This window comes from Zootoca vivipara, chromosome 7 (assembly GCF_965207765.1).
Source record: "Zootoca vivipara chromosome 7, rZooViv2.hap1.1, whole genome shotgun sequence".
NCBI lineage: Eukaryota > Metazoa > Chordata > Lepidosauria > Squamata > Lacertidae > Zootoca > Zootoca vivipara.
Window position 1 is genome coordinate 8,245,748 of NC_142590.1, and position 24,487 is coordinate 8,270,234.

A 24,487-nucleotide genomic window follows, 5' to 3' on the forward strand; every position below is an offset into this window, starting at 1 on the left:
GGGGGATGAGTGTTCAGACCCCTGGGCTCTCACTTGTGGGGCGCCTCAGGGTTCTGTCCTCTCCCCCATGCTTTTTAACATCTATATGCAGCCACTGGGAGAGATCATCAGGGGGTTTGGGCTGGGTGTTCATCAGTATGCGGATGATACCCAGCTCTACCTCCCTTTCAAATCAGAACCAGTGAAGGCAGTGAAAGTCCTGTGTGAGTGCTTGGAGGCAGTTGGAGGATTGAGGTTGAATCCTGACAAGACAGAAGTACTGTTTGTGGGGGACAGGAGGCGGGCAGGTGTGGAGGACTCCCTGGTCCTGAATGGGGTAACTGTGCCCCTGAAAGGACCAGGTGCGCAGCCTGGGAGTCATTTTGGACTCACAGCTGTCCATGGAGGCGCAGGTCAATTCTGTGTCCGGGGCAGCTGTTTATCAGCTCCATCTGGTATGCAGGCTAAGACCCTACCTGCCTGCGGACTGTCTCGCCAGAGTGGTGCATGCTCTAGTTATCTCTCGCTTGGACTACTGCAATGCACTCTACGTGGGGCTACCTTTGAAGGTGACCCGGAAACTACAGCTAACCCAGAATGCGGCAGCTAGACTGGTGACTGAGAGCGGCCGCCGAGACCACATAACACCGGTCCTGAAAGACCTACATTGGCTCCCAGTACGTTTCCGAGCACAATTCAAAGTGTTGGTGCTGACCTTTAAAGCCCTAAATGGCCTCAGTCCAGTATACCTGAAGGAGCGTCTCCTCCCCCATCGTTCTGCCCGGACACTGAGGTCCAGTGCTGAGGGCTTTTTGGCGGTTCCCTCGCTATGAGAAGCTAAGTTACAGGGAACCAGACAGAGGGCCTTCTCGGTAGTGGCACCCACACTGTGGAATGCCCTCCCACCAGAGGTCAAAGAAAACATCAATTACCAGACCTTTAGAAGGCATCTCAAGGCAGCCCTGTTTAGGGAAGCTTTTAATGTTTGATGGATTTCTGTATTTTAGTGTTTTATTGGAAGCCGCCCAGAGTGGCTGGGGGAACCCGGCCAGATGGGCGGGGTATAAATAAATTATTATTATTATTATTATTATTATTATTATTATTATTATTATTATTATAGAGATGATCATAGAGGTGCTTCCTTCTTGTTTGGTCGGTTTTAGGTAGGGGCTTCCTTGCCTCTGCAAAGCAAAATGTTGGGAGAGAGGGGAGGTTTCTCAATCCGAGCTCCCAAGCCAAAAGAAGGATTAGTGGAAGGAATAGCTCCTGATGGATAAAGTTCTCGCATGGATTTCTCTTGGCTTTTCACCTTGGCAGGCTTGGCTGGGGATTCTGTGCTACTGAAGTCCACACAATGCTGCCTCTGAAAAAGCCGACCCAAGTGCCTGCTGGGAAGAAGTCTCTGACACACCACCAGTGCCGAAATGTTTAGACAGGGATTTTGCTTGGGGTGAAGCTTCCAGTGGGCGTTAGGGATGCTCTCAGGACGCCAGCCAGTCCACAGGGAGCCATGGGCGCAGGCAGGAGGGCAGGAGGGGGCAGTTGCCCCCCCTAGAAGCAGGGACACTGGCCAGCCTGCCCCGCTGCCCGCCGCCGCCCGGTGCCGTCTCCCTTCTCCCTGGCTGGCTGTGGGGCGGGTGGAGGGAAAGCCCTAGAGCCGCGCAAAGCGTTTGGCTGGCTTTCCCTCCGCCCGCCCCACAGCCAGCCAGGGAGAAGGGAGATGTCCCTTCTAGCCGGCTGGCTGTGGGGCGGGTGGAGGGAAAGCCAGCCAAATGCTTTGCATGGCTCTGGGGCTTTCCCTCCACCCGCCCCACAGTCAGCCAGCTAGAAGGGACCCGCCCCGGCGATCGTGGAGGGGGAGGAGGGGATTGGAACAGCCCGATTTCGGGCTGATCCTGGCGCCCCCTCGCCCCTGAATGACCATGGCTTTCCTTGCCCCACTGTGGCCCCTCCCCCCGTGCCTTGCCCCCACCCCTTGCCCCTTGCCCCCCCTAATTTTGATCCTGGCTACGCCCCTGCAGGGAGCCCTGGCTGTTTCTCCCCATTTCACTGTCTGGGCTTCTTTCCAGCTCCCTTCTCTCTCTCTCCCTTCCCTGCAGCCCTGGGACACCCCTTCACCCCCAAAACAGGGAGCTCACCCAACCCCAGGAGGGAAGCACCGGTGCAACCCTTTGGAAAGGAGAAGGCAACACAGGCACACACAGCAATGCGGGACAGACACTGTGGCTCAGGCGCTGCAGGCCCAGTACCTCCCGTGGGGCCAGCGCATGCCAGTTATGCTAGGGTTACCAGATGTCCCCGTTTCCCAGGGACAGCCCCCGGATTTGCAAATAAGTCCCCGGACAAATTCCATCCCCAGAATGTCCTCGGATTTCATCTAACGTCCCCGGGAAATGCAGCAGCGGCAGTCTCAGCAGGCCGGAGCAGTTGACTCTGGCTGGCTTCAGGGGCTGCTCCCCATATGATAGTAGTGCAGGGGCTCTAAGATGCAGCTTCTGGGCTGCCTCCACCTTCCCTGACCCCAGCAACTAAGCTGTGAAGGGAGGCTTCATGCTGCCTATTGGAAGAGCCTCCCAACTCCTACTTGCATGCAAGCAGTAGCGGGGTGGGGATCTCTCAGTTAGGCAATGGGAAGCCTCCCTTCCCAGCTGAGGGATCCCCGCCCTCTCCTGCTTGCACGCAAGTAGGAATGGGATTGGGGCTGCTCCGATGGGAAGGGAGGCATTGCGCTGCCTGAGAGATCCCTGCCCGCTCCTGCTTGCACGCAAGTAGGAGTTGGGATGGATGTGGCTGCTCCGAAAGGCAGTGTGGCAACGTGTCAGGAGTATGGGCAGGAATCAGGCTCTGGGGCCTGTAGTGCTTTGCAGGACTGGGGCCTGCCTCAGCTTGAGCTGGAGAAGCAAGGAGTGGCCACTCAGGTGAAGACCTCAGCTTGTGCTGGAGAGGCAAGGAGTGGTCACTCAGGTGAGGCCACTTGATACCTCACTGCACCAGGTGGCAGGAGCTGGGAGGGATAAAAGCTCAGCATTTCCCTTCAGCTCTTTGCCACAGCAACGCTATCCCTGCCTGGTTGCCTCTGGCCTCTTGCTCCTTGGACGCTTGCCTTGCCGACGCCTTGATCCTCGACCCTTGGACCCTTGCCTTGCTGACGCCTTGCTCCTTGGACCCTCGCCTGGCCGACGCCTTGATCCTAGACCCTGGGATCTTTGACTTGCCGACACCTTGCTTCTCGACTCCCAGACCTTCGCCTCTGCCTTGCTCCTTGACCCTGCGACTGCCTGCTGCTGGACCATCAGCCCTGCACCTGTTCCTGCTTCTACATCCCCATCTTGCCTCTGGTCCTGACGTCCTCAGGGCTTCAACCGCCCGCCGACCGGACCGTGACACGCTTCCCCACCACCACCACCGAAGAACCAACAACTCAGGGGCTGCCCAGGCTCATGGAGAAAGGAGATAGAAGCCTCGGAGGAAGGGGAAACGTGGCGGTTGAGGTCAAGGCGGCGGCGGCCCCTCTGCCACTGCCATCGCTGCGGCATCAACATCCCGAACATGTAGTGTTTATTTATTTATTTTTCATTGGGAAAAATCTGGTAAACTTAAGTTATGCCCATCTCAGCCGCCCTCTGGCAGCTGGGGGGGGGGGCCACAGCAGCTCGGTGTGCTGCAAGCTCAGCCCTGGCCCGAGCTGCTTTGGGAAGCGGCACGTCGCTGGGCTCTGGGGCATGTGGACTTGCACACAACCTTGGGCTCCGGCGTGCTGCCCCCAAAGGTAAGTGCCACCGGGCACACACACACACCCCGGCTATGCTTACTGAAGCTGCCCCCCAGCCATGGCAGCAGCAGCAATCATCGGTAAACAAACCCCTGTGTTGCAATGTAGACAAGCTGAACAATATAATACAACACAATGGCCAATAAGAATGGCACTAAACCCTATAGACTAATACAAATGATCAGAAATTACAACCAACAACTCTCACCACCAAAGGAAAACAAATGCACAACAAGGAACCTATGCAAGCGTTGCTGACAACCCCCCCCCCCACACACACACACATTAAGTAAAACAGAAACATTGCCACACACACACACACCCTTCCCTTATCTACCACTCTCCCCCTTTTCCTCCCCAATGTCTCAACAATTGAAACTGATCTGTGAAAATGTTATGAGAGACATTGTACACGTCTTTGTAAACTGAGAAAACCTTCAATAAAAAATATTTAAAAGAAAAGAAAAGAAATTACAACCAAAGTCTCTAAATCTTCTTCACCAGTCGCAGTAGAACAATTCAAAAGTTCGATATATACATCATCTGTCACCAAATATCACCGGAACAGAGTGTGCAGGTAACTAATCTGTTTCGGTCAATCAGCCAATCTTGATCAATTCTTCATCAGCCAGACTTGTAAGAAATAATATGAGAAGGATGCAGTTCAATTTCTTAACAAGCCAATCTTACAGGTAAGCAAATATAAACACTGTAGAAAATACACTGTAGAAAATACTCGAGTTACGAATGCTTCGCCTTCCAAAGGTTTCGACTTACGAAGTCGACAACCCCGGAAGTCTTTTCGCCACGCGCGGTCCGCGTGCGCGTTCTGCGGCTGCGCAGAAGCGGCGCACGCGGTCCGCACATGCGCAGAAGCGCAAAATCACGCTTCTCGCATGCGCGGAATGGGCGCTTAGACATCCGAATACCTCGACTTACGAAGAGCGCCGCGGGACGGATTGTCTTCGTAAGTTGAGGGACCACTGTATACTGTACTCTGGATCAGTGCTCCTATGATACTGTACTCACTGATCAGCAGCAGCAACAACAACAGGAGGAGGAGCCACCAGCCACCAAAGGTGTGCTGCACCTGGCTTCATACCCCCCCCCCGAACAATTCACACTCCTAAAAACATTGCAGGGCCCAAAGTGCCTTGGCCCCTAGGAGTTGGTGCCTATGCAGGTTTCTATGGAGGGCGCCCTGTGTGTGTGTCTGTGTGTCCCTGCAAAACAAATCCCCCCCCCATCCTGCAAATTCCCTTCCTCTCTAGGAATCTTGCTCAGCTTATCTTTAACCCCTTGAAAGGAAGGCCATGCAGCACTGCCGTCTCCCTCGGGTGCTCAGAGGAGAAGCCAAGGAGGAAAGAAGCCCAGTCTGGGATGCTCTTGCCCACCCTACGCCCAAAGAAATGCACAAGCTGGTGCCCCTGCTGAGGGTCATCTCTGTGGGATGGAACACTGGGGCAGACAAGTCACAACAGTTCCTAGAGTGTCCACTAAGTGGAACTCACCTGACTAAGCTCAGTTCCTGTTCCTCCAGATATGCAGATGAGATGGATTAGCTGGCAGACAAAAGCCCCTAGCCAGCAGCCATTCTCTCTCTTAGCCATTTCTCCTTCAATGGGAACACATCTCCAGAGAATCTCCAGTTAGGATGGTTCTCCCTCTCGGCCTGTTGCCAAGAGAGAGACCAGATGGAGCCTCACTTTACTAAGAAAACTCCAGATGTATATATTTGTAACTTTTCTACGTAAACCTGCCTTTCTGAGATTATGCTGTTAACTCAGGATGAACCTGTAAGTAAACTCTATCTTATTTTATGAACACCGTGTTGTGTATGTCTTTTAAGAGGGACAAAGGGGATTTGTCAGGAAGTATAATATTGTTGTATAGGTTCTAACGAACCTAACACTCACGTTTTGCTGCGCACAAAAGGGGAATGTCACTCTGCTGATATTGGAAGCTTGCTAACACAAGCTTGGATAGGATCTAATAATATATCCTAATCCACATCCCTAACATTCCCACAATCTCACCCCATTCTGCTCATGGCAGCCCTGGAGCCTCAATCCCTCCTGGTCTCAATTGTGTGAGGCTCCAGCAAAGCCCTCCCCACCCCACTTACAGTGGGGCTCCCTCCAGTCTCCCTCAGGAGCATGGGTGGGTTGGTGTCTTGCGGAAAACGAATCCATGAAGTCTTTGAAGACAAAGTTTTGTTTTTCTATATAATAATACGTCACCTGCTTTTTATGCCCTTTAAGAACAAAAGTGTTGCGGTGTATGTGCCAAATTGAGTCTTTGCCTGGGTGAAATAAAGTCTAGTTTTACCTCTGTCCACACAGTCTGCAGTCCACCAGCAATTTGTCATCATGATCGTCATGGTTTGTTGTGACTACTCTTGAGTAACGACCGTCCACATGCTTGTCTTTCAGATGTTATTATTGGTGCACATTATTTACAGTGTAACGGATTGCTCATTTCATGTCTACCCGCTCGAGTCAGATTCCTGCACTAAACTCTTCCGTGTTTTTGACCAGCATAAAAGCCTCGGAACTGAGAAGCGCCTCCCTTTCCTTCTCTTTCTCAGTTCCGGCGTCGGAGGTACTGGTCTTCTGTCTGCCCTACTCCTGTCCACTCTTTCTGCCTCTCTCTCTTCCTGCCTATGGAGCAGGGGCTCTCTAGTGCTGCCAGAGCCCTGGCACTCCTCCTCCGCTTCCTGACTCACCTCTTCAGACCCCTCGCTCTCATGACTGCTTGGAGACGGGCTGTAATCCCTCCCCCTTACAATGATCTATGTGCATTGATGTATTATTGGTGGCAGGTAAATTGTCCTCAACCAATAGACCTTGCACAATTCCTCCAGAGAGCAACTCCATCAAGGCCCATTGCTTCAAAAGGGACTTGCTCTGGGGGTGCAATTTGACGATACAATGCTCTCCCCCCCCCAATAATTATTTCATGAAATGTGGATATGCTGTCACACAGTATCAAATCCTATGTTCTCAAGGTTAAGGAAATTAACGTAAACCTTCGCCAAGTGCCTCAACTCTTCTCTGCCCAGTGATGGATGTAAATGGTTACTCAGTTTCAGCAGCTTTCACATGTATCAGGATTGGGTCTGTAAAGATGGAAGCAGTTTGCAGGTGATTTGAGCGCTGAAAGAGACACCTGGAAAAAGCTGGAACTTATGTCTAGCCCATCAACACAGTTTTTATGTTGTGATGATAACTATTTTCCCTAGATGAAAGGAATTGCTTCAACCAGATTTTCCATTTATTTACCAGGGTTATGATGACCTTCCAAAGGAAGAAGGGAATGTTTGCAAATGACTGCAGTAGCCTTTTCTTGAGTTTATCACGCAATCATCAAAGGAGGAAAAGAAAAGGAGGGAATCAGCACAACTGGTTTTAATCACACAGTTAAACGCATCTGACAGAGCAACAGGAGATGCTTTATAAAGGAAACAGAAAATCATGACGATGGCAACACTAGTCAGGATACACATATCGTAGATGGCTTTATTACATTAAATGTGAGACTCTGGTTGTGCCCAGTTTGTGTGTCCAATACAAATAGCTAATTATTCCCATGGATACTTTACGTACGTTGTTGCTATAGTCACATTGAAGGCCATTAATTTGGCTTCATTTCTGTGTGCCAAGGAACAGCATGAGTTACATACAGTGGTACCTCTACTTACGAATTTAATGCGTTCCGAATGCACATTTGTAAGTCGGAAAAAAATGTAAGTCAAATCCCATAGGAATGCATTGGGAGAAAAAAATTGTAAGTCGAAGCAACCCTATCTAAAAATTCGTAAGTAGAAAAAAATCCTATCTAAACCACATCCAAGATGGCGGACGGAGCTCCATTCGTAAGTAGAAACATTCGTAAGTAGAGTTATTTGTAAGTAGAGGTACAACTGTACAATTTGCTACAGCGAACTCAGGCAGGCAGCAGACAGGTTTGGCCCATGTGGCCCAGTCCATTATCTCCTACTTGGACTACTGCAATGCGCTCTATGTGGCGCTACCTTGGAAACTACAACTAATCCAGAATGCAGCAGCTAGACTGGTGACTGGGAGCGGCCACGGAGGGCCATATAACACCGGCCCTAAAGGATCTTCACTGGATCCCAGTGCGTTTAAAATCACTGTATGCCTGAAAGAGCGTCTCCACCCCCATTGCTCCGAAGGTCTTCTGCAGGTTCCCTCACTGCGAGAAGCAAAGTTACAGGGGACCAAGCTGAGGCATAGCTGTCAAGTTCTCCCTTTTTTAAAGGGAAATTCCCTTATGCTGAATAGGCTTCCTCGTGAGGAAAGGGAAAACTTGGCAGCTATGAGCAGAGGGCCTTCTCAGTAGTGCCGCCCTCCCCGTGGAACACCCACCCTTCCGACGTCAAGGAAATAAACAACTAACTGACTTTTAGAAGACTTCTGAAGGCAGTCCTCTATTGGAAAGTTTTTGATGTTTGACCTTTTACTATGTTTTTATATGTGCTGTAACCTGCCCAGATGGACATGGTATTATGTTGTTGCTGCTGCTGTTGCTGTTGTTACAATTAGACAGTTCTGAAATGAAAAGAGCAAGAGATTAATATAAAATAGGCTTATTTAGGAGAATTCGTAAATAGATTGTGCCCTGTGTGCCTGCTATTTCGTACGCAAGGTTTTTATAGCTGAGGTGCCCAAATTTTGTCACCAAATCATAAGGTGTAATAATTTGTTTGCTATTTTTTCTGACAGTAAGACAACATGCCCCTGTTGGAATTCTCCCTTCCCTTCTGACCTGACATTTCACATGTCATGAGGATTTCTCATGACACCTGCAGAATGACATGTTTTGCTGGAGGGATTCAGATGCATCCTTCAGGTTTCCACATTTGAGGTGGGTTAAAGCAGCTGTGGCGCTGTGGTCTAAACCACTGGGCCTAGGGCTTGCTGATCAGAAAGTCGGCGGTTCGAATCCCCGAGACGGGGTGAGCTCCCGTTGCTCGGTCCCAGCTCCTGCCAACCTAGCAGTTCGAAAGCATGCAAGTAGATAAATAGGTACCGCTCCAGCGGGAAGGTAAATGGTGTTTCCGTGCGCTGTTCTGGTTCGCCAGAAGCGGCTTAGTCATGCTGGCCACAGGATCTGGAAGTTTTCTGCGGACAAACGCTGGCTCCCTCGGCCTGAAAGCAAGATGAGCGTGCAACCCCAGAGTTGTCAGTGACTGGACCTAATGGTCAGGGGTACCTTTACCTTTACCTTTTTTAAAGCACTCTAGCACAATAAATTAACATAGATAACTTTTTTTGTAGTGATGGGAAATGCATTGAAAAGTTTGGGATGGAGGAATGGACGAATGATTAACAAGAAGACATATAAACACCCTCAAGAAAATCTGGATGAATGCTCACTAAATCAGTTATTGATGAACTAGAGCTACTTTAATTGCTGTACTAAAGATGCAGGCAAAAGATCTCTATTCAACCAATAGGCATACATTTTGCTGTATGATCTTAGCTAGTTACTATATCTTGGGTTTAACCCACCTCATGGGACTGTTGTGAGAATAAAAGGGAGTGAACTACCCCAGGGTCTTTGGAGAAATAAGTTGATTACATGGAATAATTAACTAAAATTTAGCTTTAAAAATGGCTCCAACCACCTGCTTCCATTTATACAAAACTAGATGGGAAGGTTTGGCCTCTCTGGCCACCCTGGACTCATTGGGGAGGAATGGTGTGGTATAACTTTGATAAATTTTAAAATAAACCTACACTTAATGCCTAGGCTCCTACAAGTGCTTGGGTACAGAATATTTTAAGTGTCATCGTCAAAGAAATAACTAAATTCCTCATCTATTGTCAGATAACCTTGTAGTCATTTGACTGAATTTTCCTGAATATGTAGCATATGGACCATCCTATCAAAGCCAGAGGGAGCTAATCTAAAACATTTTCATTCCACATATTTTGCTTCTATTTCTTCTGTGTGTTGTTTAAAGTTTGAAGTTAAATGCGCATAAAATGCTGTGTTTGAATACACTGTATTTAAAACGCTGTAAAGGGAAGAGGCTCCGCTATGGCAAAAGCTTCAGGGAATACCGGTATTTTACCATTTCAATGAGCTAAAAACCAACTGAGGACTTATTGCCGGAAACAGGAGCTTGCAGGAAACTGAAATTTGAGAAGTCTATGTGTGTGCTTGTTGGGGATGGCTAGCAGCAGCAGCCATGGCGGAACAACTGCACATCTATGAACAAGCTTAGCATCTCTCTCCAGGACCAGAGAGAGGAAAGTTTACTGAACTACAGTGGTACCTCTACTTGTGAATTAAATGCATTCCGAACGCACATTCGCAAGTCGAAAAAAAATGTAAGTCGAATCCCATAGGAATGCATTGGGAGAAAAAATTCGTAAGTCGAAGCAACACTATCTAAAAATTCGTAAGTAGAAAAAATCCTATCTAAACCACATCCAAGATGGCGGACGGAGCTCCGTTCGTAAGCAGAAACATTCGTAAGTAGTTATTCGTAAGTAGAGGTACCACTGTAATTAAAGGGCTCCATCGCTTGTTTGCAACCTGTTACTTTGCTATTTTGTAACTAACATCCATCTTATTGTAACTAGTATTTAGGACTGTTCTGCAGTAAAGCTTTGGAGCTCATTTTGTGGTGGAGAGAATTTGTCTGAGGGGATAAGAAACTACGAACTCCCAATTGCATGCATCCAGGTTTTCAAGTGACAATTGCCTCTGGCATTTGATTTACTCATCCCCTCCGAATCTCAAGCTTTGTGGAAACACCGCAGAATGAATACCCTGAATACTATTCTAGATAATGCCCAACAGAAAGGAGCAGCATGTGAAGAAGAACAAAACAAACCAACAAAAATAGCTGTACATTTTCTCTTGCAGGGGAAAAAAATGCAGTTTAAAGGGGGCAGTTTAGAGCTGGGGGAAAAAACCCCAAAGGTGAACAGATCAAGCAGCCTCTTAAGTAACCTCTCCTTCTTCTGCTCAGATGTGAAGACTGCCCAAGCTGAGATGAAAACCCAAAGGAAAACCCAAAAGGAAATCATCACAAGGCTCCAGGTAACTCTGTCTTGGCCCTCCTAGCCATAATGAGATATTTCAGGAAACATGATCTGCACACTTCCAATCACAATCACATGTGCACACCAGCAGCTTAAAACTCAGGTAGTTTCTGCTGCCATGTTTCAAGTCCTTGTTGCTGTACACACCTGAGTGGGGTGTCGGCAACGCTGTTTGGAAAGAGAAGGGTTAATGGGATCAGAGTTGATTTCCAAGAGAAGAGAGGCAAATGACAGAGAAGGAAATGGCTAGAGTAGATGCCATTCCAGCCATTATCAGACTGCATAGGTTAGGATAGCTGTTTGATGGGTCCTCTACACCCATTCCGTTAAAAAGAACAACAACCATTCTCCTGAGCTCCGAAAACCGCGGAAACCGAAAAGGGAAAACACGGGAGTGCTGCTGCTGTTTTACAACGAGAAATCCAGTCTGGAAACACTACTTCAATCCCCCCCCCAACTTTGTTGCCCTGAATTCCAGCCGTATGTCAATGGCCCTTACAACATCCCATTTCTCACGTGGATGGGATTCCTCTGCATGGCTATCATCCAGACTGGTACACACTGCTCAGGGAAGCCCCCTTGCTTTTCCTGCCTCAGGATGGTGAGGCCGCTCTTTTCAATGAGACTGCTGAGGATGTTCAGATCTCGGATGACACTGCTGTCCAAGGGATCGAGGACACATCCCTCCCGTGCCACGTTGTCCTTGAGGATAATAATGCCGTTCTCCTTCAAACCATCCTGGCAGCGAATGAAAAACCCCAGTAAATCCTTATCTGTCAGGTTTCCTGCAGGAGGTCAAAACAGAACAGGGCTATACTTTTCATTGGAAAGGTGACTTCAGCCTTGCAACAGTATGGAGCATTGCCTTACATCTCTGATTTCTGTTTTTTTTTTTTTAATGAGAGCAGGGGGCAAGCTAGTTATCAGAGGAGTAGATTGCACACACGCCCTTGCTTAGCACCATCCATGAATGTCTAACAAATAACTATACTTATGCGAGGAGCGGTTACAGGGAACCAGGCAGAGGGCCATCTTGGTAGTGGCGCCCGCCCTGTGGAACGCCCTCCCATCAGATGTCCAAAAAAAATAAACAACTATATGACATTTAGAAGACTTCTTAAGGCAGCCCTGTTTAGGGAAGTTTTTAATGACTGATGTTTTAATGCATTTTTAATCTTTTGTTGGAAGCCACACAGAGTGGCTGGGAAACCGAGCCAGATGGATGGGGTAGAAATAATAATAATAATAATAATAATAATAATAATATATTATTATTATTATTATTATTATTAGTGCTGAATCAGAACATATGGCGGATTGCCATTTGTTCCAATTCAGCACTAAAGAGCGTGTTTTTAGGAGGAAAGCAGTGAAGCAGAGACAAAAGTGCTCCTAGCCATGCTTAGAAAGCAGACAACGAAACAAGCAGAAAACCACTTTGACCCATGCTTTCTACGTACAGGAAGAGCAGAAGCGTAGACAGCCCCTCGCTGCTGCATATCCTGTGTCACTCGCAAACATGACCTGCGATGGGCCCTTCCCATAGCGTCTCTTGCTCACTCGTTTTTACATGGGGGACCAAATGGCGGAACTGACCTGAAACCCACTGGATCCAGATGACGTCGTATTTCCTAGGCATTGGCGTGAATTCCTGGAGGCTGCAGCAATAGTACATGTCAACTTTTTCTCCCTGACCCTGCAAGTAGTTCTGAGCTTCTGTCAGGAAAACATCCATCATGTCCACCAGCTCCACATGCTTGAATAAGGGGAGAAGGACATGTTTGCTCACCCTCCCGATTCCTGAGCCGCAGTCAAGAGCGAAGTCGGTGCCCGCTTTGCCAGGCCCCTGCGGAGAGCATGAAAAACAATGCTTGGGCGCTCTGACCTCTCACATTCATTCATTACCTCAATAAACCTTACGGAAATCTTGCAAGGTCAGTCTTATCCTTCTGTTATTGTTGAAAGATACAAGGAAGAGAAATAGTGGATTGCACCAGATACAAAACCCTTTCCTTTTTTAAACAACAACAACAACAACAAATAAATTGTTTTTGCATTTTCTATTTTACAAACAATAACCAATTACAAACAATAACCAAAAAGCAAAAGACAATAAGAAACAGAATACAAACAACATATCCCAGGGGTCAGCAAACTTTTTCAGCAGGGGGCCGGTACACCGTCCCTCAGACCATGTGGGGGGGGGGGGCGGACTATATTTTGAAGGGAAAAAATGAATGAATTCCTATGCCCCACAAATAACCCAGAGATGCATTTTAAATAAAAGCACACATTCTACTTGTGTAAAAACACCAGGCAGGCCCCACAAATAACCCAGAGATGCATTTTAAATAAAAGGACACATTCTACTCATGTAAAAACACGCTGATTCCTGGACCATCCGCGGGCCGGATTTAGAAGGCGATCGGGCCGGATCCGGCCCCCAGGCCTTAGTTTGCCTACCCATGACGTATCCCCTTTGACTTCCCTCCCCCACCTTTTGTGGATCCTTATGCTATTATTTTCCCGCTGCATCTTCTCAAAAAATCCAATTATTATAAAGCCTTAATCAATCCGTAATTCAGTTTATTTACTACAAGGTTTCTGCCAATCCCACTAATGTGTGTATTTGTTTGCAATATTTTTTTTCAAATACATTATATATTTTCCCCATGCCTTATTCAAGGGGGTTGAAACCGTTTCTGCCCCCTATAGCTGGCACCCCTGATAGACCCTATGGGGATACATAGAATAACAACAGATTCACATGGAAATGGCTTCCCTGTTGCTCCACGATACCACAGGAACGATGAAGTTGAAGTCCCTTCCCAATCCCTGGCGCCACATATATAGGAGCTATCCCAGGGCAGAGTTTGGCTCTAAATAGTCTCCCTCTAACATTACTAATAGTGGTAAATCATGTCAGGTGCCCATATGCCATTTCTACTTGGGCTGTGCTTCAGTGATTAATTCAGCAGATTATTAAGGTCAAACCAGGGGCAAACAGACAGGGTCATAGCTATAAATATCCCTGGTTGCAAAGAGTAATTGTAGAAATGTAGCTCAGCATTCTGCACCTTCCCACTTTGCTCTGCCGATGGTACTGTCCTCAACATAAGCAAGCAACACAATTTAATTAACATTTTGGAGGAGGAGGAGGAGGAGGAGGAGTCCTTAATTCTTGCACAGATGTCATGGGACCAGATGTCAAATCCTGAGGCAGGTATAACAGGTGGTTTTCACACCCAGAGGCAACAATCGTAGAAACAACTGGCTGTTTTGAATATCTATTATCCCCTTTAGGACAAGATCCCATTTTAGAAGTACACAAAGTCTCTAACTCAGGAGTGGCTAACCTGTTCAATCAAAGAGCTGCCACCCAAAGTGGGCGTACGCACTTTGCATGCACACACTTATGGAGAATACACACAGACGCCACCTCCTCGACTGTTCTGTGCTGCAAGCGGAGCTGCGGGGATCATTCGGTGTGAATCCTACCAAGTTCAAGTTGTTGCAATACGATAAAACACCATATGAACAAATGGAAAGCAACTTTTAAAAACCAATCAAAACTCATAGGGCATCTATCACATGACAATGGCTACAAAGAGCCTCAGCAATTTTCGAGGCGTCTATGCGGGGAGAGGGAGGCGTTTGGTAAACTCTGATTTTGCCTATTCCCACATGGTTCCACACTTCCAATTATATTCATAAAGCAGAGTATTTTGTATAACATCCTGAATAGGCATGCAAATCCATCTGAATAACAGAGCACGTGGAGTCATTTTAATTTACACTTAAGCATACTCACTGAATAGACAGTGTTGGGAACGGGAGCATGCACCACTCTGGCGAGACAGTCTGCAGGCAGGTAGGGTCTCAGCCTTGGAAGGGATCCAAATGGTCCGCTTCTTCCAGGCGTGCCTGGAGTTGTTCAGCAACCACTCACTCGATCACCTTGCCCAGGAATGGAAGATTTGAGACTGGGCGATAGTTGGCCATATTGGCCGCATCTAAAGGTGGTTTTTTAAGAAGAGGTTTAATAACCGCCTCTTTCAGCGGGTCTGGGAAGGCTCCCTCACAGAGAGAAGCATTCACCAACCCGTTTTGGCTCTAAGGAATCATGAAATGACAACACAGCATGAGAACGAAATCTAAATATGTAAAATCATAAATGAGTACCCCTTTGGAATTTCGGATTGATTAAATTCGTAACTTTTTGCTGTACAAGCAACCATATAAATGTGACTGTTTCCAAGTCACTGAACGAACAGTTTGCTCATTGCTAAAAGTCACCGTGAACACGGTGACTGAGTGAAAGGATTAAGTACCACTTGAGAGCTGTTTAAGATAACCAAACAGCCCTGAAGTGGAATTTATTACACTTAATCCTTGTTCTGGCTCCAACGCCGCTGAGGAGTTACAAACCTCTACAACTAAATTATGGTTATTATTTCAGATATTTCTGATTGATATTGTAGATTGGGACCTTTTGACATCTTCTCAGAAAAGTTTTGTTACAGTGTTTTCAAGCAACTAAATTTGTTTATATTGCTACATGCTACCCCTGTCTCCAAGTGGTGTGAGATTTCAGGGGTTCCAGGCCCTTCATGTTTCCCTTTGGGAGTAAGGCACAGCAGAGTCTGCGGTGGCAAACCTGTGTGGCCCTCCAAATGTTGCTGAGCATATTATGCATTCCTGGCTGGGGCTAATGCAAGTCGAGAGTCCAGCAACATTGAGGGGGGGCACATTTCCCCCACTCCTGGTCCATGCTGCTCTGCCAGACAACTGCAGAATTTTGATACTGTTATCTGTGTGCATGTTTTCAGTTGTCGTTTTTAAAAAATCTCCTTTATATTTAACATGGATTGATTTCTATTCTGCAGTGTATTTCCAATTGGTTTTAAATTGGGTTTGTTTAAATCTCTTTTATTGGTTTCGTACATTGCTTTGGGGGCTAATTTTTTGCAGAAAGGCAATTGAGAACTGTAATAAAATACATAAATAAATCAACTGGTTGTCTGAGAAACATCTTTCCAGTCTGTTTAACTTTTCCTCAAATGAGTCCCAGGCTTAGTGGGTTCCCCCCCCCAAAAGTTGTTTTTCCTTCCTATAGGTCTATTCCTTCTTTAAAAATTAACGAAATACTGATAGCCAGACATCTCAGGGCAGCCAAATTATATTATTGCATTGCCACACCTAGTGGAAGGCATGAGAAGCGCACTGAAGGAACATAAAACTGCTCCCCAGGAAAACTTGCAACCAGTTCAAGTCTCTGAGATAAAGAGTTGCCGATTGTCATGGCTGACCGGAACAAATTTACAAAAGCTATCACTGCTTTCTTGCAAGGAGCCATTGAAATATCTTGTCATTGGGAAAAAGTGATTTCCTGTCCTTACCCTCAGCGAACATGTATACAGCCAGTTAAGACCAAATTCTTCTCACCAAGGCCAACTAGATTTGAGCCACACACTTCCAAATGCAAGTTTCAAATTTGTGGGCTATTTCCCCTCAAAGTCCTTTACACACACACATCCCTCGGAAAGACAAGAGGAATGTGGTCTCCATATTTTTCTTGCACAAAATGGAGGCACAATCATAAAACCAAAGGGGTTTATAACAAGAGATGTGAACTTCAAAGACAGACACAACTCACCCCTACAAAATTCTTAAGAAATTCCCTGGAGGACTCAACATCTGTGTTGGACAACTCGATGAAATCCCCCATCATGCCTTCTTCCGATGCTGGCACCTCTTTGTAGAAATGTTTGGCTCTGGCATAGAACTGCATCTCACCGTTGATGACTTCGCTTGTCAGAGCATAAAGTTTGACTACAAGGAGACAAAAGCAATAACTGTTTGCGGTCTTTCCCAGTTGTATAAACATATATATATATATACACTTCTTGTTAGAAGGCAGCAGAGCCGGCCCAACCATTAGCCTCAATGAATCAATTGCCTCAAGCGGCAGGTTGCAGAGAGCTGGGGGCAGGGGGCTGCAAATCTGGAAAGGATAGAGTGGGGTGTCCTTGCGTGCCTTTGCCACTTCTCTGGCGGCTGTGGCTGCAGAACCAAAGGGATTGACGTATTGGTGTCATACCCTCCAACATTTCTCCGATGAAAATAGAGATTAACAACTAAATAATGTTCAACTGTGGGCAAACAAGGAGTCTCAGTGCATAGAGAAGGCCCCTTTTCATTATGCTTACCCTGTACAAGTAACATATGCAGAGACAAAAGTCACTTGTCATGATACATATTGTTGGAAGTGCAACAGCAGTTTGTTATGTTATGTTGTTATGTTATGTTTTATATGGGTTAATTTCGTTCTTGGTGAGTCAGCTCACCAAAAGGAAAGGGTAGATGTGTTGTCTGGTAGAGTGGCAGAGTGGTCTGATCTTCACTGAGGTAGCATATACCCTGATTGGCTATGTAGTTTTGAGGGAATTTTCCCTCTGTGTTTTGGTTGTATGTCTCCCTGCTTTGTACAAGGTTTAAAAGTAAGAAAGAGGAAAGCCTCTCTGTTCCTTTCTCCTCAGATTGCATTCTTTTGTGTTCAGTTTCCTCAGTAAAATGTTATCAGGATTCCTTTTCTCTCTGGACTCCCTCTGCATTCTTCAAGTGATTTTGCTAACACATACATTGTGAGAAGGACTAAACTGCACTCTTAATTGGTCTTTATAGTTTTATTTTCTTTTACATTTGCTACTGACAGCAAATCCAGAACACAGTTTAACAATGACGACGTCTCTTGCAAGCATCAAGAAAATGTAATGGGAATAATTCACAGCAAGGCAGACTGTGAGAATAGGGCTCTTAAGTTTCATCTAAACAACATGCCTGGGCTGTTGCTCCTTCCAACAAAAGCAATGTTCCCAGCCCTCCTTGTCATCACCTGCTTAAGACAACTGCTGAGCGGATACTATTAAACCTTTAATCCATTACACATTTATGTTATGCCTGAGAGATGTATGCTGCAAGTGAGTGCTGAACTCAGCACAGGTCAGACCTGGGTTGTTTTTTTACACCCCCTGGTGATTTATTTTTTGCATCCTCCGCCACAAACAATTTTGCAAATGCAAACAAACAATGGCAGATGATCCCCTGGTTGTGGTGACTGGGCTGTAATGGTTGCTGTGCAATTCTGGGAGCTTCTCTTTCTCCTCTCCTGACACTTATATAGCCATATATGACCTGCGGAAAGAAAACAGCATCTGATATATTTTATCTGTATCTTGAGTAACCATTCCAGTGGAGTGGGTGTAGTAGCCTGGAGCACAGCTGTAAAATCCTCAAAGGCAGGAGAGAGAAAGTTGTGGAAATGGTATGATAGAGACACGATTGCAGCTCACGTATTTTGGGCCACTTTTGCCTCCACTCAAACATGCTTCACGGGTTTGTAAGCACTATCAAAAAATGCTGCAAAACTTGTTTACAGAAATGGACAGTGGAATAGGTGCGCAATGGACAGCAATTACTCTGCCGTGCCACTTTGCAGATGTAGTTAGAGCATTCTAAAATGTGTCTGACAGTTGTGTCAGATTTTTGCCCATGGCATAGACCATGGGTAGGTAAACTAAGGCCCGGGGGCCAGATCTGGCCCATCGCCTTCTAAATCCAGCCTGCGGACGCAGGGCCGTCTCAAGCCGGCCGGGCGCCCTGGCGCCGTGGGGCGGAGATCGCTCCGGCGCCCCCGCCCTGGTGGGCGGGCGCAGCGCGCAGCACGGCTTCCACGCGGCTTTGCCACGCAGCACCCTCCTGCCGGCCTGGCGCCCTGCCACCCCGCACCCCCGAGACTAACCCTAGAGCCGGTCCTCCGCAGACAGGCCGGGAATCAGCGTGTTTTAACATGAGTAGAATGTGTCCTTTTACAGTATCACAGAATCATAGAGTTGGAAGAGACCACGAGGGCCATCCAGTCCAACCCCCTGCCAAGCAGGAAACACCATCAAAGCATTCTTGACATATGCCTGTCAAGCCTCTGCTTAAAGACCTCCAAAGAAGGAGACACCACCACACTCCTTGGTAGCAAATTCCACTGCCGAACAGCTCTTACTGTCAGGAAGTTCTTCCTAATGTTTAGGTGGAATCTTCTTTCTTGTAGTTTGAATCCATTGCTCCGTGTCCGCTTCTCTGGAGCAGTAGAAAACACCCTTTCTCTGTCCTCTATATGACATCCTTTTATATATTTGAACATGGCTATCATATCACCCCTTCTCCAAGCTAAACCTACCCAGCTCCATAAGCCGTTCCTCATAAGGCATCGTTTCCAGGCCTTTGACCATTTTGGTTGCCCTCTTCTGGACACGTTCCAGCTTGTCAGTATCCTTCTTGAACTGTGGTGCCCAGAACTGGACACAGTACTCCATGTGAGGTCTGACCAGAGCGGAATACAGTGGTACTATTACATCCCTTGATCTAGATGCTATACTCCTATTGATGCAGCCCAGAATTTATTTAAATTATTTATTTAAAATGCATCTCTGGGTTATTTGTGGGGCATAAGAATTCATTCATTTCCCTCACCAAAATATAGTCCGGCCCCCCACAAGGTCTGAGGGACAGTGGACCGGCCCCCTGCTGAAAAAGTTTGCTGACCCCTGGCATAGACGTAGCATCTCAAATTATGTTACACATGAGGATACCATGATAAGCAAATACTGGACAGGGGAGCTGTTTCTGATACCAAGATGGAATGTCAGTCTAGACTTGCTCCACATTTCCCTGGTAGGCTGCTCATCTTATAAGGGAGGCGGGTGGCGCTGTGGTCTAATCTTATAGGTAGGCTGGTAGGCTGCTCATCTTATAAGGGAGGCGGGTGGCGCTGTGGTCCCAGTAGTGATGTATGGAAGTGAGAGCTGGACCATAAAGAAGGCTGATCGCCGAAGAATTGATGCTTTTGAATTATGGTGCTGGAGGAGACTCTTGAGAGTCCCATGAACTGCAAGAAGATCAAACCTATCCATTCTTAAGGAAATCAGCCCTGAGTGCTCACTGGAAGGACAGATCCTGAAGCTGAGGCGCCAATACTTTGGCCACCTCATGAGAAGAGAAGACTCCCTGGAAAAGACCCTGATGTTGGGAAAGATTGAGGGCACCAGGAGAAGGGGACGACAGAGGACGAGATGGCTGGACAGTGTTCTCGAAGCTACGAACATGAGTTTGACCAAACTGCAGGAGGCAGTGCAAGACAGGAGTGCCTGGCGTGCTCTGGTCCATGGGGTCACGAAGAGTCGGACACGACTAAACAACAGCAACAAATATAAGACAGTGTCTTATTTTCGGAGAAACATGGTATATGTTTATTTTTCAAACAAAAAATAAACGATTTTTTTTTTTAAGGCTGCAAAACTACCCTGACAGTTGGCGATATCGTAAGCCTCAGCCAACGCTAGGATGCCCACGACATGCAGATTTCTGCTGACACAAAAAAGGAGTCTTGCTGTAAACCTGCAGAAAAACCCACTCAGCCCCCCACCTGCTTCAAAGCTCATCCCAGAACAAAAGAAAGAAGTAAGTGGGTTTGGAGGACCGTGACAAGGTTGCCCACCATTCTCGAAGTGACATGTCTGCCTTTCAATTGAGAAAACTACCCCCAGTCTCCACCCCAGCTGAATGCAATTCTGGTGTTCTAGTTATTGTTTAAAATTGTTTGGTAGATGAAGTTTCTCCTTTGCTTGCTTCATGGTCGCTGCATGAATGACAGTTCTGTGCTTATTGCGCTTCAGATATTTAAGAGGTATGTGACAGCTATTGCAACCAAGCGCCTGGGTGTTTAGCTTCACGAGATCTTGCACCACAGGGGTTGCTCTGCAAATGTGTTAAGCATTTTTACTAGACAATGCGTCTGGTCATTCTCCCTGATGTAAGAAAACGGAACTTTACAGGATGTAGTACAGGCATCCCCAAACTTCGGCCCTCCAGATGTTTTGGACTACAATTCCCATCTTCCCTGACCACTGGTCCTGTCAGCTAGGGATCATGGGAGTTGTAGGCCAAAAATCTGGAGGGCCGCAGTTTGGGGATGCCTGATGTAGTAGGTACCACTAGTGGTATCTATCCATGTGGTGTGTATCCATGCAAACGGGGGGTCCCAAATGGGATATGTGTCTCGACCGTAGACCCTGTGGGACACCGTGTACCCCAGTCAATGCTACTACAGTGGAACCTCGGTTTATGAACACCTCGGTTTATGAATTTTCGGTTTATGAATGCCGCGGACCCATCTGGAACGGATTAATTCACTTTCCATTACTTTCAATGGGAAAGTTCGTTTCAGTTTATGAACGCTTCAGTTTATGAACAGACTTCCGGAACCAATTACACCCATGCTTCAGTTTATGAACACTTCAGTTTAAGTACTCCGTGGACCCGTCTGGAACGGATTAATCCACTTTCCATTACTTTCAATGGGAAAGTTCGCTTCAGTTTATGAACGCTTCAGTTCAAGTACTCCGCGGACTGTCTGGAACGGATTAATTCATTTTCCATTATTTTCAATGGGAAAGCTCGCTTCAGTTTATGAACGCTTCAGTTTATGAACAGACTTCCGGAACCAATTGTGTTCATAAACCGAGGTACCACTGTATAGGCAGCAGCAACAAATGCATCCAGACAGTAGTCCAGATGAAGGGAAGTCATAGTACCTCTCTATTCTGCCTTGGTCAGACCACACTTGGGAGTCCTGTGTCCAATTCTGGCCCCACATTTTAAGAAGGATGTGGACAAGCTGGAACATGTACAGAGGAGGAGGACCAAGATAATCAGGGGTCTGGAAACCAAGCCTGATGAGGAATGATTGAGGGAGCTGGGTATGTTTAGCCTGGAAAAGAGGAGACCGAGAGGAGATAGGATAGCCATGTATCTCAAGGGTTGTCACATGGAAGATGGAGCAAGCTTGTTTTCTCCTGCTCTGGAGGGTAGGACACGAGCCAATGGCTTCGAATTGCAAGAAAGGACTAAAAATCCTGGTCTCGCACATTCCCTTTGCTCTAGTAACAGTTTACACTGTGTACATTAGCAGATCTTAAAAGCGAGCAGCGTACAAGTGAATTTCAAACGCAAGACACAGCAGGATCATAGAATTGTAGAGTGGGAAGAGACCCTGAGGACTGCTCTCCGCAAATTCTCTTTTCTTCCTGGCGTTACTCGCTGACCTGGTCCATATGACACACTAAGGCAAACCATGTAGGTCCCCAGGGAGGAAACGGATGCTGCACTGTTGCCAGCTAAGCCATGGTTTGGCATAGTGTGTTATCCAAACCTGGGCTTGTGGTCTGCCTTGCCCGAGACAGGCCATGAGCTGTAACCAAAACTTGTTCAGTTTGTCTGGAGGAGGCAAACTACAAGCCCAGGTTCAGTTGACATTTGACGCCAAACCATGGCTTAGCTCATAGCAGCATAAGGGCTGGAGAGGCGCAGCAACTGCGATATCCTCTCTGGGGACCTGCAGGCTTGTGGTATGTTTGCTCTAAGCCAAGAGTTTGACTTGGGGCTCGTCTACACGTCCCATGCATAGAAAACATGGGTCTGAGTGGCCATCTGCGGAAAACCCAGTTGCTATTTGTTCTGATTCAGTGCTAAACTGGTGGCTTTCCTAGGGGGAAATAACAAGGCAAACAGAAATGTGGACGGCCCCTTAGTGTTATGTGAGAACCAACCCACTGCCTCATAGTACTAGCTAAAGCAGGCTGTGTACCTTTCCAACACAACCTTTCTAACCGTACCTTTCTAACACAACCTGCAACTATAGGGGCATGCAAGAGACAGAAGCAGGCAGGCAGGCAAGGGAAAGGGAACCTGGTCAAACCTTGGTGATGGATTCTGGGGGTGGTCCAATATTGATTTTTAATCTGTAGTCGGGCCATTAACAACTGGTCAGTGGCACTGACTAATGGATCTTACAGACACTTCCTTCAGAAATAAACAAACATGTGGAGACGTACCGCCAAGGTCTATTTTGCTGGTTGACTACCATCCATATCACATTTAAAGATGACTGCAAATCAGTATTTCAAGAGCAAACAAATTAAGTTCACCTCTGTGAAAACTTTCCAACCAATATGAAAAGAGGGTGGGGCTTCCAGGGCAGAGGTCCAAAAACCCCTGTCTGCTCTTCTTTTCAGAAGCCAAGCATACCCTGGCAAGCCACTCCACACTGCTGCTGCTTTTCAGCATACTCACCCAGAGGCAGCCGCTCCAGAAGGTAGAGGTAACTCTGGAAAAAATCGTTCCGAATTGCCTTGTGGAGGATGAAGGACATGCTATGTCGACAGAGTTCCTCGTCTGTCTTGTGCCAGCGCGATTTAAAGGCTAAATGGGCCCCCATATACTCCATGCTATTCACAATTCCCTGGAGGAAGTTGCCTGGGTGCCAAGTGGGACCTGTCTGCCCTCTCGGAGGGCTCCGGTGGTGTCATTTAAGCCACGTCCATCTCTGTCATTCTATATGTGGCTGTCTGTCTGTTTGCCCGAGTCTCCTGACACTTGCTCGGAATAATCCCCGAAGTGTCATGCTCTTGCACTAGCAGGTGCTGGGAAGTGATAAAAAGCCAGATTGCTTAGACAGGGGAAAAGTATATCTGCTCTTAGATAGGTCACTTTACATCCCATCTTAAAACTCGTTAGCTTCCTCTTGAAAGGGACAGAGACATTGTCCCATGGCTATTCCTGCACCCCTTAGCACTGTTGTTTCCCAATACAAAGGCCATGTCTTTAGGTTTATAACTCACCCGCAACCACTAAGGGCTCAGAGCCATACAAAAATAACATGATAATGCACTAGGGGATGTGGGAGGTCAGCTACATTAATGATAATGTATCTGTAGCATAAGAAAACCATAAGGACTTCTTCAGATTGTAGCTGCTTGCAATCCCATAAACTTTCCCCTGGAGGTTCACCAAACCTAAATTTGCACTTTCATTCATTCTGCACTGATGCAAGACCTTTTTTTGTAAAAAAAAAAAAAGCAAGCGGGCATTTAGTGGCCATGAAAAAGCATATGCTAGCCACATCCTAAATATCTGCATGGGCATAACTGCCTGTTGCACTGCTGCTGTTGTTGTTGTTTAGTCATTTACGGTAGTCGTGTCCGACTCTTCGTGACCCCATGGACCATAGCACGCCAGGCACTCCTGTCTTGCACTGCCTCCCGCAGTTTGGTCAAACTCATGTTCGTAGCTTCGAGAACACTGTCCAACCATCTCGTCCTCTGTCGTCCCCTTCTCCTAGTGCCCTCAATCTTTCCCAACATCAGGGTCTTTTCCAAGGATTCTTCTCTTCTCATGAGGTGGCCAAAGTATTGGAGCCTCAGCTTCACGATCTGTCCTTCCAGTGAGCACTCAGGGCTGATTTCCTTCAGAATGGATAGGCTTGATCTTCTTGCAGTCCATGGGACTCTCAAGAGTCTCCTCCAGCACCACTGCTACATGGTGAAAATGCTGACAACGTCACATCATTTTGTCATGTTGTGCGGACACAGTTGTTGACATGCCATCTCTTCCACCCCCCTCCCTTTTGCATTTATGTTAGCCTACGAAGCACAAAGTAAATTGATGGCACCAAAACATTGCCTCCCCCCCCCCCTGGCGCCTGTGTGATGCTGCAGCAAGACACAGGATGGGGCATTTATCAATAAGTTCTATTTATTGTTTT

General features: G+C 47.0%; 1 protein-coding gene across 1 annotated transcript; it reads right to left on the bottom strand.

Annotated features, from left to right (window-relative positions):
- Window positions 1-7,138: 7,138 nt before the first annotated feature.
- NTMT2 (N-terminal Xaa-Pro-Lys N-methyltransferase 2) lies at window positions 7,139-23,497 on the bottom strand. Its single transcript, XM_035123458.3, has 4 exons — window positions 23,017-23,497; window positions 16,490-16,665; window positions 12,430-12,679; window positions 7,139-11,618 (listed from the first exon to the last, which is right to left on the bottom strand). Exons 1-4 carry the CDS (start codon window positions 23,168-23,170, stop codon window positions 11,329-11,331), a joined length of 870 nt encoding a protein of 289 aa, XP_034979349.1. The 5' UTR covers window positions 23,171-23,497; the 3' UTR covers window positions 7,139-11,328.
- Window positions 23,498-24,487: the final 990 nt, after the last annotated feature.

Coding starts and splice junctions, on each gene's coding strand:
- NTMT2 (XM_035123458.3), bottom strand. CDS start 23,170: ATGGAGTATATGGGGGCCCATTTAGCCTTTAAATCGCGCTGGCACAAG. Junction 12,680..16,489: donor TTCTTAAGAATTTTGTAGGG/GTGAGTTGTGTC, acceptor TGCTCTCCGCAG/GGGCCTGGCAAAGCGGGCAC. Junction 11,619..12,429: donor CTGGATCCAGTGGGTTTCAG/GTCAGTTCCGCC, acceptor GACCTCCTGCAG/GAAACCTGACAGATAAGGAT.